This window comes from Hydra viridissima, unplaced genomic scaffold (genome assembly GCF_058129835.1).
Source record: "Hydra viridissima isolate aposymbiotic clone 2 unplaced genomic scaffold, HvirCarnegie_v1 scaffold_4, whole genome shotgun sequence".
Taxonomy (NCBI): domain Eukaryota; kingdom Metazoa; phylum Cnidaria; class Hydrozoa; order Anthoathecata; family Hydridae; genus Hydra; species Hydra viridissima.
In genome coordinates, this window is record NW_028324303.1 from 14,516,509 (window position 1) to 14,536,521 (window position 20,013).

Here is a 20,013-nt window from a genome sequence, read left to right on the forward strand (position 1 = left end):
GCCATTGTGGATCAAAAAAATAAATAAATAAAATAAAATCGAGGATCAAAAGGCTGAAATATGTTAACGCGGCCTATAAAAAATTACATAAAAACATGCTAAGAATTTATACCAAAAGGCAGAGTTGAGTTAAAGTTGCCACCAACAAAAGTTTTATAGCATCTTATAAATGTTTTTGTTATATACTTTATAGAAAATATTGTTCTACACAAAATTCATACTTATTTAATATACTTATAAATCAAATTTATCAAAAAATATATTATTGGATCAAGTAGCTTGCCAAGTTAGTATTAAGAAATTATTCTTAATTGTTCTTTTTTTAATTATCTGACCATATTTTTACAATATCCGACCAAATTCAGTTGCTTAGATTTAAAAATAACTTATACAAAAGCGATGATTTCTGAACAACTTAAATGTAAATTTTTGTGTTTCAAAGATATATATATATATATATATATATATATATATATATATATATATATATATATATATATATATATATATATATATATATATATATATAACTAAGGCAGAATTTGATGAAATAGTTAAATCTAATAAAAGAGTTGCTGTATGGTAAAGATTTAGTAGGAGCTGATGAAAATAAACTTCTCTATTATTATTCTGTATTTTCAAATGCCTACTGCAACTTTTTTTAACTTATTTAGTTACTTTGACTTTAAAATATCCATATTTACATAGTTAAGCTTACGTGCGTGTGTGTATTTATTTAGTTGATAATCAGAAATACCGTGCATGCTTACAGAATTCTTCACAGTAGAAACATTACTGATATTTTATGTTCAATACTGACGGTCCATTACTTTTGAAAGAGTTTTCAAAAAGACCGTTTTTTATGCGCCTAATAAGAGCGCCACCCTCTTCTAATCAAGTGAACTTAGCTAGACATGGCGTAACTGCATAAAATAAAAACAAAGTAAATAAAGACAATCGTGACGTTTGCACCTAAGTAACGTGCGGAACGATGTGGAACAACTTAGAAATCACAAAAGAATATATACAACAAAAGTGATTGCGTCATACACTTTTTTTGTGAAATTTAAAATGAACAATTTATCAAGTGTATGAAAAGTACTCTCCTGAGTATAATTATTATGAATAATCTACATTTGATTGCATGTAAAAAGTATATTTGTTGCTCAATTTAATCTGTCGTGGAATAATTAAAAAGCGAAAATGTGTTCACCTTGTTCCCAACAGCAGTACAGTTTCAATTTTTTTTTTTTTTTTGAGGAAAAATGATTTTCCAGCATCTAATAATTGTTAAAGTAAGAAATAATATCTGGGTGAATTGACAGGGGTGGTGCTCCAAAGTTATATTACAAATGTCTGTTCTAAGCAATTTTCGATACTCAGGCACTAGTAATCCTATTTTGTTTATTGCATTCTATTGTTTTTAGACGTTTTTGTTAAATCCTTTATTCTAGTCTTTACGACATCTTCATCTACAAAAACGATATGCGTGGTTATTATGTAGCAATATAATAAAGATTTTGCACTGATCTATGAACTTTTTCAAAATAATTTGAAACGGGTGTAATTAAAATAAGTTGGTCATAATAGAAACAACTTTGAAATAGATGGGCAAGTCTTTGAATTTATATGCTTCATGACAATTTGATTTGGCAGATAAAAATTTTTAATCGGGAGAAATATTGCATGGCTGCAGTTGAACAGGTGAAGACATGCTTTTTACATTGGAAATAAATGAATTAAATAATTCGATTTTTCTTAATATAAAATTCTTTTTAAATTAATTGGATTTCATAATAGCAAAGTTCAGTTTTTATAACATTAGATATGAATGAAAGCGTTTATTTTAAAAAAAGAAAACTATACATGTTTTTAGTTCTATCGGAAAATTTCGTATTTTAAAGCTAATCACCTCTACTTTATCCGCAGAATCATAAAAAGTATACGATTTTGCAATAAAAAATATTTATTAATATGACTAATTTCAAAACGCATTAAACTCACATTACAAAATAAAAATCACGTAATGCTCCTAAAAAATTAGATTATGGGTTGCGACTCGTGGTCAAACAGTTTACTTTTAAGTAAAGATTAACAAAATACAGTTTTAAAGCATCGTTTACAAAACGTATTATGCTCTTAGGTAGTAAGACCATGCCAGGAGTTTCTGGAAACGCTAAGGCTTTATATTTTATATCTTTATTTTAAACACTTTATGTGACTGACTGCATTTCCTGACTACCCAATTTCCTGACTACCCAATTTAAAAGTTTTATGTACTATTAAATGCTTTTTTTTTTTTTTTTTTTTTTTTTTTTATAACAATCTATAAAACTTTTTCGGCAATCTGCTAAGCGATGGCCAATTCTTGCAATATTTCAGTCTTGTGAAACCCTTTTTAATGGACAAATCAACTGCTTCGTTATTTTGACTTCACATTACGCACCACGGGTTGAAATCAACGAAAACTCTGTTTTCTTTAATGAAAAAGTAGTTAAACGCTATTCGCAAGTTCTTATTTTTAACTTGGAAAACTTTGAATTGGAAACGATAAAACTTCTTAATGATTCACAGATTTTGCTGATTAATTTGGTCAGTTTACAAATTATTTTACTTATGTTTTTGGCCTGGTCAGTAAATTTTTAGCGTAATGGGAATTGTATATTATCGTATACCGTTAACCGATATCAATTTAAGGATTTGAAGACTGAGTATGAGCGTATGACGTTATGCTTTGCATATAAGGTGTACTTTATATAATTTATAAACACGTGATAAAAATTGTAATTTACTGAATAGTTTCATAAACAAGATCATGTGTTAAGAAACATATGTAATCCGAAAACTCAGCAATAATGGAATTTAATTTATTTTGCTGGGAACTCCTGTCGCACGATTGTATTGCACCGAAAGCAAGTAAATTTTCCGAAATGGCTTTCCAAAAATCACATTAAAAGCTGTTGTATTGGTTACGCCTTTTTATTTCTTTTCGACAACGTTTTGACAATTACATACTATGTTCATGTAGTAAAATATTTTTCCTAAGACCTTTGTATCTGGATAGTTTCGTATAGCTAAACAACCAAAAAAAGGTGCAGCATTGTTGGATTTTGAGAGTTTTATAAACTAGCAGCGTTGTATTAAATTTGTGGTTTAAAAGAAGTTTTAGAATTTTAGCACTATGTTTGAAAACTGCTGCCTGACAGAAGAGGCCAAGGAGCAAAAGAGAATAAATGATGAGATTGAAAGACAGTTAAAGAAACACAAACGTGATTCTAGAAGGGAATTAAAACTACTATTACTAGGTTAGTGTTAAAAAAATTCTAAATCTTCTATAAAGGTTTAAATATTCAAACAGTCTTCTTTAGTGCATAATAAGGAAGCAAAAGCAAGTTAACTGTAGTATTGTTGTAACTATAGAACTGATTTTATTCTAAAATATTTCCGTCTCAAAGTAAAAAATATACATAATTACCATAATGTTGTTGTTGTTGTTTTTGTTGTTGTTTTGTTTTTAGTCAGTAAAAGAAAAATATTGAAGATAAAATTAATGAAGTATAGTTTCATATTTATTGAGATAAAAAATTGGCTTTATTGAAATTCTATAAGATAAACAGCTTTAAAATATCCTAAAATCAAAAGTGCAAAAATTTCTAATTAGAATTAACATTCTAAAATAATCAATTCAATCAAAATAAGTAACTTTTTGATGTTTTGACCTTTTAATATATGAATATTGGTTCATTATTATAGCTATAGTTCGAAATTATTCAGTTAAAGTAGTTAAAACTGAGAAGTATTGTGTTCTTTGGTTAAATGTTAAATTGAATAATAAACGAATTTTGTGGTTTTAGGACTAAGTTAGTAAAGATTAACAATGATATTAATGAGCTTTTATTTTTAAATATTTGTTTTTTCCTTTTAACAATTATCTGGTAATGCTTGTAATACCTTAGTCTTTATTTAAATATTTTTGTTGTTGTTGTTACAATAGGTTTAATCTAGTGTTAAACTTTGTATTTAATGAAAAAGATAGTAGTCAACAAAATTCTGTTAAGGCACTATTTCCCCTTGTTTTCTGAAAAAAATTACAACTATTTTTTTAATTTTCAAAAAAAAAAAAAAAAGGCTTTTTATCTTAAATGCTTTCACCAATATTTAATTTAAGTCTCATAAAAGTTATATGTAGGTATGTTAAAAAAAAAAAAAGTAGAATTTAAGGTCAGAGTCATAAATACACATTTAAAATCCTATTTTTGAGATTTAAGAGAAAGCATTTAGGCTCAGGTTTTTTTAAGTCAATTTTAAAACAGATGAATACTTTGTTCAGAATGTTTTCTAATGATGACAAAAGACCTTAATCTGTAAATATTGACAAGCAGAGTGATGACATAATATTTATTACAAGTGATTAATTACTTTTCATAACAATTCAATGGCATAATCTCATCATTTCAAGAATATAACATATCATTTTTCAACAAGTTCTTAAAAGCCTTTACTCTTTAAGATTAAAGTTTAAAAACTGTATTGCAAGAATTATGATGCTCCTGTTAAAGTGTAGAATCTTAGCAGTGTTCATTCCTTATACTAAATGCTCATTTAAAACTTTTTATTTGTTTACTTATTTGTATAAGTATTTGATTATTGAAAAATTTGACAGCCAAAAGTAATCTTTTTATAAGGAGCAGATTTTTTGTCCATAAGTTTTGTAAAACTTATAAAAAGTCATGTAACATGAATTTAAACAATTGTTTAGTTTTATATATATATAACTTTCTCAATTATTGAAGATATTAATGCATCCTTTTCACTCATGATGTTTTCTTTGCTTTATAACAAGTTCAAAAATTGAGTAAGAATCTTTTCTAAAGACAAACAGTGATTACTTTTTTTTGTGAGAAAATCCACTATTTTCTTTTCTATCTTCTTTTCATCAACAATAAAATTTAAGATAAAAGAATCTCGAATCATCCTTAAAATCTATTTTATAATTGAGTAGCACATAGTTTGCCAAAAATACTTCAATTATGTTTTTTGACAACTTTATATTTTTGTACTTAAAATTAGGGCATCTGAAAAAATATAAAAAGATTTAAAAAAAAACAATGTTTTAATTGTTTTATTAATAAATTATAAAAAAAAAAAATTTTAAGAAATGTTTTAGTAAAACTATAACATCATTTGCTTGGTTTTTTTTTACCTAAGACTTATTAAATATTAGGAATATTTTTTAATGTGATTTTACTTTTTAAGTTTTCTCTTTAATTAAGAGATAATATACTACTGCACTCAGGAATTATCATATTTAAATAATTTAAAGTTATACTTTTTTTGCTGCAATGTTCACTCATCATTCGTCTCAAACATTTTTTACCTGATCTTCATACTTATCTTATAATTATACTAATAATGTTGCATCTAAAAACATGAAACAAGTATATATCTGAACAAATGAGAATAGTCATTTGTTTGTTAAGTTTGAGTATTAAGGTCATGAAAGCAAAACAAGATCAACATGTAAAATCTTTTTGAAAAGTATTTACACTGTTAGCTTTATGCAATTCAATAATAATCATTCACTAAGTTAATTGTAAACTATACTTTATGTTTATACTAATTTCTTAGGGTACTAATTTGCTAATTAAAACAACAAAGCAGTGTGAAGTTACAATGTTTATTCTTTGATTGTTAAATTGATTTTCTAATCCTTCTCTGTATTCTAAATTGTGGCCCAATCCTTTTGTTGGATTTTAAGATTTCCTACAAAAGTATGAAATATGCCACTTGCTTCAAAGATTAAGCTTGTAAAGTTTTACATGTTGCACTAGAAGCACTAAAAAAAAAATTTTTTTTTAGTATATAAATTTTTTAAGTAGTTATGGATTTCTTATTTATATTTTTGCACCTTATAAAGTTATCCTAACTTAATTATATATATAAAAAATAATAATAATCAATTTGAAAAATGTTTTTCCTACTGCAATTTTAGTATTTCATTTTAAGATAATATTAACAGTCAAATATTTCTGAATTAAAATGCATGTGATAAAAAAAACAGGGAATCCAACATTTCATCATAAATTGTTTAGAAAAAATTGTATATTGGGAATTTGCTGGTTTTTACTTGTTAGATTTTCTTAAGGTTCTATTCCCTTGTGCAAGACAAAGAATTTTGATACTATAACAGGTTATATGCTTTGAAAGTGAAAGTATTTATTTGGCTGCAACAGGTTATATGCTTTGAAAGTCAAAATATGTATTTGAAGTATATTAAATTTATTATGATAAATACGGTAAGAATATTTTTGGCTCACTTGTAAAACCTTATAAGTCTGATTTCGTAAGTATTTTGAATGCAGTTAAATGAACAATATAATTTTATACATTACATTACAAAGCTTCTAACAATTTACCAATTAAAATATGTCCCTAATGTCAAAAATAAGAATTTTTTGGGGGAGCAAAGATTTTGAAGCTTTAAAATGTAGTAGTTGTCTCCTAAAAAACTTTGTAAACTTGTAAGCCAACAGTATGTAAAAGCTACTCTTTATATTATTACTCAGAGTGCTAATTAGAATGCTGGACAAGAATGGTTTAATGGATTAGGAAAGTCAAATATGGATGTATTGTACAAGTTAACTTATGATGGAGTTTTTTTGTGAAATTTTTTAAAAGCTGTAATTTGTTAATTTATCTATTAACTTTTTATCTTATTTAATTCATTAAATTGTTCATTTGCTTAATCTCTTAATTGGAAGAAGTTTTAGGCAAAAATTTCCTAAAAATCCTCAAAAATTCTTGATAAATCTCAAAGTCATTGTAAATGCAATGTAAACAAGATGGTATTATCACTGCACATGATTAAGTGTGATGCATTCTTTAATCAGAACTTATGTTTTTAGAAATTAGCATTATTCTGTAATGGATTTGATTGTTACATTACTAATAAGAGTTTGAATATTTTTTGTGACATGTTAAAAGAAATCTTTTGCATGTTACTTTGAGTTAATATTTATCAGTTTATAAACCAATGTATTTTTATCATTTAACGATAAACCTAAATAATAAAAATACACTGGTGTTGTTTGAAAAGATTTTCACTCCTTTCAATCAAATTAAGGCTTTTAATTAATCATTAAAAACCCTAATTTGATTGAATAAAGATTTGCAAATATATTGAAAGTTTATTAATATTGGATAAGTATAATAATATAGTTTACTTTTATAAACTTAACAATTCTAAAAAAAGAAAAACAAGAAAAAAAAACACACACGCATTTAAAAAGGAAAAAAAGTTGTTCTTTTAGGTGTCACTCATTTTTAAGTAGAGTCTAGCTCATTAGAGTGTTCTAAAAGATTGCTAATCACACTTTTTAAACTTTTGGCTCTAAAATTATTTTCTGCATGGTTATTCTTATCTAAATCAAAACAAAAGTGCTGGAAGAAATACAACTTGATGAAATTATAGCTTTTAGTTTGAGAAAATGATGTCATTCATAAAACACTAGTACTCTATCTACCTAGTAATATTTAGGGATAAAGTAAATATTGTTGTGGCTAACAAATTTTTAAAATATTTTGTAAAAACCTTTAGTTTTAATCAAAATTATTTCTTTAAAAGGAACTGGAGAGTCTGGGAAAAGCACATTTATTAAACAGATGAGAATTATTCATGGACAAGGTTATACTGAAGATGATCGACGTGGATATACCAACCTTGTTTTTTTAAATATATATCAAGCTATGCAAGCATTAACAAGAGCAATGAGAAATCTAAAGATTAGTTACAAAAATCCTGCTAATGAGGTTTTTTTTTTTTTTTTTTATTGTCTAATGAGTAAATGTGCTCAACTGAGGGGTTTTATAAGCCAATGATATTTCAAAAATCTTATTACACATAAAGTTTATCTAAACAGATTTCTGTTCATAAATTATTTTTTAAAAATTTTTTTTATTTTTTATTAAAAGATTTTAAGATAATTTTAATATTATATCTAATTAAATAAAAACTTAAATTATATATGCAAAAAAAAAAAAAAAAAAAAAGACAGAAAAGAAAAACTAGTAATAAAATTAAAGTTAAAAAATTTTTAACTTAGTTTTGATAATTCTGTGCAATTATATAGATTTTCCAGTGAAAATGTTGAATTGGTTTAACACTGAAGAAAAGAAATTCATCAAATTAAAATGACGAAAAACTGTTATTACATCATGAAATTAAATCAGTAATTTTTAAATTTAAAAATTGTCATTTGAAAATGAAAATGTGAATAATATAAACATAGTTTTCAGGTTTTGATTTCATGGAATTCCTTTTCTTAAGTATTAAGCCTAGTGTAAATCACTGTGTCATTTTTAAAAAGATTTTTTGATGTTAAAAATGACTTTTTAAATGGTTAGATTGCATAAATAGCTATTCAAATAAATAGATTTTGAAAACTTTTTACTTTGTATAGGAAAATGCCAGGTTGATTCTAGATGTTGATTTATCTGAGGATAAAGCTCGAGCAACAATCACATTAAGCACACAGTATGCAAATGCAATAGATAGTCTTTGGCAAGATGAAGGAATTCAAGAAGTATATGACAGAAGGAGGGAATTTCAGCTTTCTGATTCTGCTAAGTAGTAAGTTTAACTTTATATATATATATATATATTGATTTTAAGTTTATGTTTTCATATATAGACACAGCTGACAGATTTTAAAATAGATTATTTCATATTTAGTTATCTTAGTGATTTAAAGCGTATATGTGCTCCTAATTTTGTGCCTACAATGCAAGATGTATTGCGTGCAAGAGCTCCTACAACTGGCATTATTGAATATCCTTTTGATTTGGATACTATAATTTTTAGGCAAGTTTTCAAAGTTTTCGTTTGTTTAAGAATAGGTAATGAATTGTTTTATAAATAATTCAGAATATGCAGTCAATTTCGTTTTTAATGTAGAATGGTAGATGTTGGAGGTCAGAGATCTGAAAGACGAAAATGGATTCATTGTTTTGAAAATGTTACATCAATCATGTTTCTGGTAGCTCTTAGTGAATATGACCAAGTATTATTTGAGTCACAGAGTGAAGTAAGTACAATATTTTAATTATGCAGAAAATATATTTTTAATAATTTGAGATCAATTGATTAAGCATCAAAGAAAAAGTTATTTAACTATCTCCACATTAATGAAATATTTCTGAGATGTAACATTTTAAATTTCATTAATGTTGATTGTTCACAAAATAATCAGTAAATTTTTCTCTAGTTTTAAAAATTTCTAAACAATACTAATGAAAAATAGAGATTGTAGTAAATAGACATGTTCGTATTTAAAACATTACCTTCATTTTAATTGTTGAATAAAAATTCTGCATTGAGTCAATTGTATAGTATGCCATTTCATTTGAAAGTTGTGCACACCCTTCAGATGGCGTACCATACCATTTTCACAAACTACATTTCAGTTGTTGATATGAGTCCATAGGTTTTCCCTTTTTTTTTTTTTTTTTTTTTCTCTCTTTTTGTAGGACTTAGATCTGTTAACTGGGCAGGCCAATCTGTAATCTAATCTTATTTGATTGAAAACCATATTTCAGAGATTTGCTCATGTTCTTTGAGTCATTGTCTTGCATAAATACTATTTTTAAAGGCATTTTTTACTCAGCATTGGGGAATAAGGTATTTTAAGGAATATTTCTGTAATGATCTACAAAACCTTTAATCCAAAGTATAGGTTGGACTTCATTGTTTGAGAAACTGCCCCAAATATTGATTTTTTTCTCCACCATGCTTCACAGTCTGTAAAGCATACAGCATGTTGTTTGCTATTTGTTGTGATATTCTGATATTGATGAGTACCATTAGAACTGAAAAGGTCAATTTAGCTTTTATCAAACTAAAAGATATTGCATTGTTTTTTTTATTCAGATATGAAACTCTTAAGGGTTTCAGGTTTGGTTTTATCAAATGTCTTCTTACGGTCACATTATTAGTAGACATCCAAAGCATGTTTGATATTGACAGGTGTAATTTTTTGATTTTAGTAAGGCTAAATGTATAATATTTTGTTTAGCAGTTGTAATTTTCTTTCTTCCTCTTTGGAAGCTTCAATTTCATGGGAACCATTTTAGGTGAACAATCAACAATGTTATTGTTCTTTTTTTTTTTTTTTGGAAAGTTCTTGAGATTTTTTTTGGAAATATGTAAGGAGTTTATAAGTCCTAAGTTTCTACCATAAACATGGGAGTTTCTCATCAATAGGCATTTTGCTCAGTGCAATCATTTCTAATGTTCATTATAAAATTAAATTCAATACTTTCAGAGAAATATTTTTATTTACCAGAGCTATTTAAAAATTGCCAGTATCAATAAAAATCAAAATACATCATTTTTAATTTACAAGAACATGCATATGTATATAGTGCTGCTAATTTTTTGACCACTCAAAAATTGTTCACTTGAAATTTTGTTTTATGGAAGTTTGTAGAATCGCTATTAAAAATAAGTTAATAGTTTTTGCTAAAAATAACTATAATTCTGCGGAGAATGTTTTTCCAGTTTCTTAATAAATTCTAGTAAAAACACCGAAAATTCTTTGAACATATTTCTTTCTTGAAAAAATTGACACAAATGCATGAAAGCATTAATTTCTTGTATTACATTTCAACTAGAAAAATGTAGAAGAAAAAAAGAACTACAAAAATGTAAAAAAAGGAAGTTGTCAATGATATATATTTTTTTAAGTTCATCTACATACATTGACATTCAGTATGTTTTAAAATATCGTTTCAGTATGTTCCCTAATGTCGTTTTAGAATCGAATGGATGAAAGTAAAGCATTATTCAAAACTATTATCACCTATCCATGGTTCATTCAATCTTCTATAATTCTCTTTTTAAACAAAACAGATTTATTGGAAGAAAAGATTCAGAAATCGGATCTTCAGACATATTTCCCTGAATATGATGGTAGTTTTTTTTTTTTTTTTTTTTAAATCAGTATTTTTAGTTTTTCTACTTTTACAGATTTAAAAGTATTTTTTGTTAATACCATATTGATATTAATATTGTTTTTGTCAAAATTATACTGATAATACTCATTTTAAGGTGCAAAAGGGGATGCGAAGGCAGCAAAAGAATTTATACTAAAAATGTTTGTCGATTTGAATCCAGACACAGATAAGATAATTTATTCGCATTTTACGTGCGCTACGGACACTGAGAATATTCGATTTGTATTCGCTGCAGTTAGGGATACCATCTTGCAATTAAATCTTAAAGAATATAACCTTGTGTAATGAAAATTGTCGGACGACTATAGCGTAGCATTCTAAAATTACAAATAAACAAGAAGTATCGGTTACGACCAACTTGTCTTGACTTCTTGTGTTATTGGAAAAAAAATGTAAGCACCAGAAATCTTCGCGTATCATCAGAAGGGAATGTTGTTTATTGTGGAATACTCTTGAATTGTGATATTTTATTTAATATGCACGCGTTTAATTGTTATAAAGGGAATAATTTTCAATTAGACACGCGATTTTCCTGATCCCCATTTCTGAACATTCAGAAAACTCTAAAATACTGCAACAAACTTTGTTTTTTGCTTTTTTTTTTTTTTTTGCGCAAGTTTTTTCTATACTTATGTCGTCAATAGCATTGGGAGTTATTTATCGGAGTATTTCACTTTTTTGTTCGCAAATCATGCTTTAATTTGTCTTTCAACGTTTCCAATAACCTATACCCAAAAATTAGGAGTGAACTAGAAACTAAATTTTACAAATGAGACTGATGAAGTCGGCATCCAGTCATCTAGAAAAAACTTTTTTTTTTTTACGGTTATAGATAGGCGTGAATATGCTGTTTTTCTAAATATCAAGTTCAAATTTGTTCGAAGAACATCATTAAATCGGGTTATATGACGCATTAACATTTTTATATATTTGTTTTGTTGTATTTTTTAAGGAGAAAAAACGCAGGCTTTCGCAACATCAAAATTAGGGCAATTTTGTTGTTTTTTTAGTTGTTTTTTTTTTGTTTTTTGTTTGTTTTTTTTGTGTGTTTTTTTTAGTTTTTAGTTGTTTTTTTTTTTAATTTTAATAACTCAATGGAATTTCTTCCACTTTTAATCTTAAAGGAATTCTGATAATCCACTGTCATTCCGCTGTAGGTGTGTATAATTTTAATTCGCGAATTGTTTCAAGAAAATATTGGCAACTGTCGATTGTTATTTTACGATTTTTTGTTTAAATTATAAATCCTAAATATTTTCTTCTCGTGTTTTCACTTTAATTGTAATTGTGTAGCGTGACACGAAGGTTGAAATAGAATGATCTGCAAACATTTTAAAAAGGTTACTTTAGCATTTTGCTCTTATTATAGTCAACAATTTTCCCAGAGGATGTTTACTTTCTTAAAATTTAGATTTGATCTTAAAAATTCTGTTTAACACAAACCACACTTCCTGACTGATTTTTTCAAAATTAATTTGGTTGGAAATGTTTTTTAATCTCAACGCCGCTTGTTTGATTGTCTTATTTGCAAAAAAAAAATAAAAAAATAAAACAATTCATTAAACCAATTTATCTACAAAAAAGTAAGAAATGCATAAATGTACAGTCAGTAAAAAAAGTCTTCGGCCACTTCGCATCATTTTCTGCTTTTTTCCTCGTCAATTCTTAAATGTTTTCTTTAAAATCTAATTGTTGGCAAAATGTAAAACTGACATCCGCGATTCGGCAATAAGATGCACAATAAGCATTCTCGGTATCTTCAAGTTGAAATATTCCAATGATGGGTTAGAGGTCATTTAGGTTTTCATCTCGTATTTTTCGATCCTAATGATTTCACAGGTAGTCAATAGAGTTATGATCTAGAGATTGAGTTGGCCATTTCAGATCTTCTTTGATGTTCTCTGACAAGCGTTGCGAATCATTTTGTGTGTTATACTTGGAGTTATACTGGAAAACAAAATTTGATTCACACTGATCCATTTTTTCTGTGCGTTTATTTTTACTCCTTGAGATGCGGAGTTTCTTATCCTGCATATGTTGAACTTTGCAGAGCTATTTTTGTATTAAAGTGTTTGATGAATCAATTGTTGAGTTCGGAAACAATTTTAGCAATTTGCGATCCCTCTTATTACCTTGAATTAGCTTAATGATGCTTGTTCTTCCAGTGTCGTTTCTTTTGTTAGAGCCATTTTTAACGATGTTTGCCTAAAAGAAAAATTTTTGACTACAAAAACAATTTAGAAGAACACATCGTATTTAGAGCAAAATATCGGTGCGTGGACATCCAAATAAGATGCTGAAATCACTGTTAAGTATTTTTCGGTTATACTTAGCTCATATTTGCTTCATTTGATAAATGAAGAGCTTTTTGTTGATTTTCAGTCCTCATCTTAACAAAGTTTTCGCGTTTTTTCTTCTGGAGTCTCACAGCAATACGTCAAAAGAACACGAAAAGACGAGAAGTGCTTTTTTTTATGAAGTTAAATTTATCTTCTGCGAGTCTGTTGTTATGATTTCCTCAATATGGTTTCCTCTATCTATAGGAGATAAACTTGAAATAAAAGTTTAGATTTTTATTGTTAACATGTGCTAAAAATAATGATAAATATACAACATCACCCCTGCTAAAGTAATAATCAACAATTCAATACGAAAAACACACGGAAAATACAATACATGGAAAAATACAATACACGGAAAAATACACGGAAAATACAATCATTTAAGCATTAACTTTAGTATCAATTTATGAAGCGTTTTAAGTTTTATAATTGCAAATTAACATTAAGTATTAGTATTTATGAAAATTTATCGGACAACCAACGTGTGGTGTTTAGAGCACTCTTGATCTTTCGGACGCATCTTTTGGTGATACCGAAGAACGATAGTAAAGTTTTAAAGATACTGAGGTCCACATTATTATTTCGGTTATTTTTATGGAAACACAGCATCAGTAGTTGTTGTCATTCAGTTGACCTTTTTCGACCCGTTGGCGTTTTAACTAATTGGTAACTGACACTGACACTAAAATAAGTGAAATAAATCCTATGCATTTTTTCTGGCAGCGCATTTGATTTTTGGTCACTAGATGCAGTCTCTTCTGCTCGGTGGCCATTTGAAAACACTTCAATCTATCGCAATGACATTCCAAACTGATGTTTGATGAGTTTTTTTTTTTTTTTTTGTCTCAGATTACTTTTAATTATTTATTTATTTTCTTGGTATGTTAGTCAGCAAAGGATTTTCTACTAAGTCAGCCATTGTTTGTATTGATCAAATGACTAGTTTCAGGTTGTGAATGTCGATTAAAGTGCGAAAACTTAACATCCAAACGAACATTAATTGTTTGAAATTTTGAAATAGCAACTGACAATAATCACGTGTTTTGAATTATTTACTATTGAAATATGGTTGAGGAGAATAAATTACATATCTAAGTATTGTAGTTTATTCTTCTCCGTCATATTTTTATATATTTTAGTTTTTTATGTTTATACATTTTTAACTTTTTTCAAAAAGAAAACCAGTTTTGTTTTTCTGTTTTTGAAAAAAGCAAAATTATTTTGACCTGTATGTGGTTGTACTCATTTTTCGCTCACAAAATTTCCCCCATTCTTCCAATTTATGGAAATATCTAGAACCCACTTATTAAAGGTATAAAAACGGTTATTCGTGTAATGACCCTTTCTTTTATGAACTGAGCACGTGGCTATAAGGTTAAGGTAAGTAATTCATAAATCTTCTAAATGCCACTCCCCGTTATTCTTGAATTGTGTTATTTAGCAGATCTTAAGATCGTTTAGTTTTATAATTCTGATGTACTCTATCGACTGAAAAAAGAGCATTAGCCATAAAAAGTTAATTTGCTAATGCTATTAAACCATTTTGGCCGAATCCAAAATGAAAATTAAAAAGATTAATGAATAAGCGACTAAATATCGCAATCCTATAAATACAAGAAAATTGTGATGCTCTTTAGGTTGTGAACTAACATCCATTATTTGTGACACAATCAACTTCAGAGCGACTTTTCTCAAAATGAAAATTATGTTGGATAGCCCACTAATGGTCCCAGCTATTTACAAATTTCTGCTTATAACGATCCACTACCCCAAAAAAATCATTTGTTTTTGTTCTTTTGAGGAAACTGACCGTAGAAACTGAGAACGAGGCTGAGTGCTTTCATAAAGCATTTTTTGATAGACGCCATCTTGAGTTACGAGATGAAGGAATGTCGTAGCTGAAAGCATCATGGTTTTACTAAACTTTTTTCTTTAAGTGCACAGTAAAACTTACATTAGTTGAATTTGAGGATGAAGAGAACGGATATTGGCAATCTCTTGTAAACAAATATTTAGAAAAATGTCTGAAGGCTACAAAAATTGTTGTAGCTAATCAAGAGCAGCGTTAATAAGAGTGTTTTTAAATAAAGAAAAACAGACTGAGTCGATGTAGCATCTAGTTTTTGTTTAAGAATTCATACCATCGTGGCAAGAATAATTTGTACAAGAACGGGTATTGAAAATTTCCGAATGTAGACCTTTTGATTTCGGAAATCTTTGTTTTATTTTTTATAATTTTCTGCAACTGTGCCATTTAAAAAAAATATTTCCATTCAAGCAGTACGTTTGCATAATTAAAGTTATCACGTGTATTTTTATGTATATAATCACGTGGTGTTAGATAATTTATTCGAAATATTCAAATTGAAACCTCGCTTTCTCTACTCACTCGTGCCCGCCAATGGTCTGTTTTTAGTTGGCAATAAAACGATGTTTCGTATTTTTGTCACTTTTATAATTGATTTCTGGCTTTTATCCATTATTTTTATTATAGAATATTCTGTGTAAAAGTGTCTAAAAATATAAACACATTTTATTTACTAAGTTTTTATCTAATTAAAGCATTCTTTCTTTCTCTTCAGGCTTCTCTAGTTTTCTTATTGTTTTAAAGCCAATTTGGTTTATTCCCAAAGTGAACCAAAGTTGTATTTTCTCCATGTTGCAGGCTGAAGTCGCTATTGAGTATATAACTTGTTAATCCAATTGCGTGGTCTTAAAGGAGACATACACCGTTGCAAAATGGAAAACAGAATTGAATTAGAAAGACGTGGAGTAAACAAAAGCGAGGTAATTTATAAAATATACAGCTAATATTGGCAACTATTAGCTATAGAAATATAATCTGGATAAATGGCTGTAAAGCAATATATAGGGATTTTTAGAAATAGAACTTCCTATAAAGTGTAACTGATACATTTTTCAAAAATATTCCCATATCATACAGGAAGTGGACCTTGTTATAGTATTAAATAGGGATGTAGGTTTTTCTTGTTTCTGTTTACTTTGTTTAAATATATATTATCAATGTTTCAATCAAGCTGACTTCAAGAGTTTTAACATAATAGTCATCACTTATGTTGCTGTTATCATCAGTTTCTGAGGAAAGGTTATAGAATCTGCAGAATCAGGATATGGACTAGAATTTTCTGTGGAAAACACATTTTTTAGTGAAGAAAAGACATTGGTTTGGGTAACAAAGTATATTAAACCTATGAAGTATAACTGAGATATCATTTTAAAATTACTTTGGAAAAAGTTTTCTAACCTTGTTAATAAATATTTTCTAACTTATTAAGTGCATTTAAAAAACATAATGATATGGTATAAAATTTGGATAGAAAATAAAATTTTGAATTTAAAGCAATAAAAGTCTGTTCAGTTGGATTCCAGTTTTCTTTATTTTATACATAGATCTTTTATATTTTTGCAATTCAAAAGAGAATTGCAAAAGTGCACTTGTGTCTATTAGTTTAGCAGTTGTATTTTTTTTGGGAACATTTTGATTTGTTTAAAAATTATGGGTAGTTGCTGTAAATATCTGTTTTTTAATATTTAAAATAATTTTTAAAAAATGAAAAACATAGCTTTTTTTTATAAAAGCAAAGGTTTCATTTTTTTAGGTGGTGGATCTTGTTCTTGACAATTGTCGTTCAACATCAATTATAGGATTGACAGATGAATTTTGTCAATTAGAAAAACTTTCTATGATTAATGTTGGTCTAACCTCTTTAAAAGGATTGCCATCACTTCCAAAACTTAGAAAGGTAATGGATAGTCTATAGAATAGATATGTATATATATTTTTTTGAGTTTTTTTTGAATTTTAATGTCTATGCTTTGTTACTAAATTTCTAGCTCGAATTAAGTGACAATAGGATAACTTCAGGCCTTGAGTATCTACTAAAAACACCTCAACTCACACATCTAAGTCTCAGTGGAAATAAAATAAAAGATATTGCCAGTCTAGCCCCATTGGTAAGTGTTTGTTATCCTTTTTAATTTATAAAAGAGTTGAATTTTTGTTTACTTTTTAATTATTTATTCATCTGTAAATGAATTGTTTTGTTGCCTTAATAGGATTTTATTTACAGCTTTCAAGATTTCTTTCGTTTTTTAATATCTAAAAATGTTATTATATTTCTACTAGGCAAAGCTGTCATCTTTAAAAAGTTTAGATTTGTTTAATTGTGATGTGACTACTGAAAAAGATTACAGAAACAAAGTATTTGAGCTTATACCTCAACTAAAATTCTTGGATGGAACAGATCGGTTTGTAGCAATATCTTGTTCAGTTATTCTGCATTTAAATTAGATTTTGTTTTTTACAGGATCATAAGTAGACCTTGTTAAACAAATTTTAAATCTGAGAAACTTGAACAGTTAAATGTTTTATCAAAGTTTGTTATGTATGCTTTTAACAAATCTTTTTCATTTAATCGTCTAGATTTTTGTAGCAGAAAGATACCCAAATCTCTTTTTACAATTGAGTATTACAATTATGAATGCTTTAAGCGAGAAAACATTCTATTGTAAATTAAACAAAATAATTTTAAGAATTCAATAGCAGGTTTTATTCTTTACAAATCGTTTTATAAAATTAAACTATAACATTTAATTTTTTTTTATTCAGAGATCAAGAAGAACTAGAAGACACTGAGGAAGAAGGAGATGATGAAGGTAAATATTGTTACTGGAAGAGTAATCTTATAGTTCTGATCCTCTTGATATAAGATAAATAATAAACTGTATAAAAACTAAATGGAATCTCAAATAAAATGAAACTCTGAGTATTACTTTATAATTTACATTTTTTAGAAGTTGATGAAGAAGATGACGAAGGTTAGTTTTGAGATAATTTTAATTCATTCTGTATATTCTATTTTAGATTTAATTGTATTTGTGTTTGCACATGCGTTTAAATTATAGTATAATTTACTTTAACTTAGATGACCCTGATGATTTACAAAATGAAGGTACAAGGGGGAAAGAGAAGGAAGAAGCAGATGAAGATGTAGAAGATGATGTTGAAGATGAGGATGAACCAAACCTTGAAGGTGGTGCAGATGTTGATGATGAGGAAGAGGGAGAGAGTGATGAAGAAGATGAACAAAATCCATTGCAAGGTCTAAATATTTTTAATTTCTTTTCTTTTATATTTTGAATATTTACCAAAAATGTTGTATTGTATTATGTTTAAATTAATTTTTAACCTTTTTTTTTTTCTTTAAAAATTTAGGAGATGTTGATGAGGAAGAAGAGGATGAATTAGATGATGAAGATGAAGATAATGAACCTGGTCTTGATTATCTCAACAAAGATGACTTCAGCGTAAGTTGCTTTTAATAATCTTTTTCTCATGATTAAGTTCTTGATAGCATGTGAAAGTTTATTTACTAAAATTTCAGGATGAAGATGAAGATGGAGATTTTGCTCCTGGAGAAGGAGAAGACGATGACGATGATGATGAAGAAATAGATGAGGAAGCTGCTGAAGAAGAACATGGAACACGTGGAACTAAGAGAAAACATGAAGGTGATGATGATGCATAGTCCTATCAAAGTTAATAATGACAAATGGCTTACAAACAGAGCTATCGTTTGTGGTTCGCTAAATTTAGAAAAATGTTTGTGACGTTGAAAACAAAAATGCTGAACTATAAATATTGATGAAGTCCTAAATAAATTGATGGCAAAGTTCTTTCAATCTTATTTTTCTTTAAATAATCTTATTATTATCATTACTTTTCTTTTTTGTTTTTTTGTTTTTTTTGTTTTTTTGTTTTTTTCTTTTTTTGGTTCTGCATTACGTTTGTTTTCTACGCTGTTTCAGTTTTTTATATAAAAAACAGAGAGAGTATGCTCTCATATATCGATAGATTTAGGTAGCCCAAAAATGATGTTGCGACATTCAAATTGAACATTCAAATTGAACATTTGTAAATATTTTTAAGTGATGTGGCAAGGTTCTAGTAAATATATTTAATTATATATGTTCATTATGTCTGTTTTTTCTTTCGGTTATATCAAAATTCACTTCGTAAATAATGCGTTTGTCAAAACTCTTCCGGATGCATTACATGTTGCCAAAACTGTTACAATTTCAAACCCAGCTCCACGCGTTCAGCCAGGCTTCTCTATAAGCAATACCTATTTGCAATGACTTGTATCTGGGAAATTTTTCTCTTCATTGCGAATGGACATAATCCTGCAGTGCATTCAAGTGCAAACAACATTTGAATGCAACTCTGAACTGAAAATTGCAGTCTGCGACCGGAACAAATTTCGTCTTCCTGCTTGATAACCTTGCTCGCAATGCAGCTATTCAAATGTTCGCAATGCGGTTTCGGATATTTCAAAGATTTGAAATATCCGAAACGGTATTGCGAACATTTGAATAACTCCTAACTTAAAGAGGCTCCTCTGATCGACAAGCCACAGTAAAATGGCACGTAAAGCTCGTTGAAGACTTTCTTTTTTTTTTTTTTTTTAAATATATACAGTATTGGACAAAACATTTGCAACCAAATAATGCTAATTTAGTTTCTTTATATAAAAGTGCTGCATTTTTTCAATTGAGATAAATAACTATGTAACTGTTTAGAGACAAAGTTCTTCAAGTTTTATTCGGTCCATTATTCCATCGTTTCGATGTATTGGACCTA

At 27.6% G+C, this 20,013-nt stretch overlaps 2 protein-coding genes across 5 annotated transcripts; both read left to right on the forward strand.

The window, feature by feature from the left end:
* The first annotated feature begins 1,599 nt into the window (after positions 1-1,599).
* LOC145182661 (guanine nucleotide-binding protein G(q) subunit alpha-like) lies at positions 1,600-12,268 on the forward strand. 2 transcript variants are annotated; one of them, XM_090084952.1, is made up of 7 exons: positions 1,600-1,704; positions 7,625-7,809; positions 8,460-8,629; positions 8,732-8,860; positions 8,954-9,083; positions 10,813-10,966; positions 11,105-12,268. In XM_090084952.1, the coding sequence occupies exons 2-7, from the start codon at positions 7,663-7,665 to the stop codon at positions 11,293-11,295; spliced, it is 921 nt and encodes a 306-aa protein (XP_089941078.1). In that variant the 5' UTR covers positions 1,600-1,704; positions 7,625-7,662; the 3' UTR covers positions 11,296-12,268. The 2 variants fall into 2 exon arrangements, with proteins under 2 accessions (XP_089941078.1, XP_089941077.1); XM_090084951.1 differs by lacking the exon at positions 1,600-1,704 and adding an exon at positions 2,798-3,305.
* A 2,864-nt stretch (positions 12,269-15,132) lies between these two features.
* Positions 15,133-19,347, forward strand: LOC145182660 (acidic leucine-rich nuclear phosphoprotein 32 family member A-like). Of its 3 annotated transcripts, none has more exons than XM_090084492.1 (10): positions 15,133-15,525; positions 16,018-16,139; positions 16,973-17,116; positions 17,208-17,327; positions 17,500-17,621; positions 17,983-18,029; positions 18,168-18,191; positions 18,299-18,475; positions 18,589-18,680; positions 18,758-19,347. In XM_090084492.1, the coding sequence occupies exons 2-10, from the start codon at positions 16,092-16,094 to the stop codon at positions 18,899-18,901; spliced, it is 918 nt and encodes a 305-aa protein (XP_089940618.1). In that variant the 5' UTR covers positions 15,133-15,525; positions 16,018-16,091; the 3' UTR covers positions 18,902-19,347. The 3 variants fall into 3 exon arrangements, with proteins under 3 accessions (XP_089940618.1, XP_089940616.1, XP_089940617.1); XM_090084490.1 differs by having other exon boundaries at positions 15,191-15,525; positions 15,935-16,139; XM_090084491.1 differs by lacking the exon at positions 15,133-15,525 and adding an exon at positions 15,732-15,756 and having other exon boundaries at positions 15,935-16,139.
* The last annotated feature ends 666 nt before the right edge of the window (positions 19,348-20,013 follow it).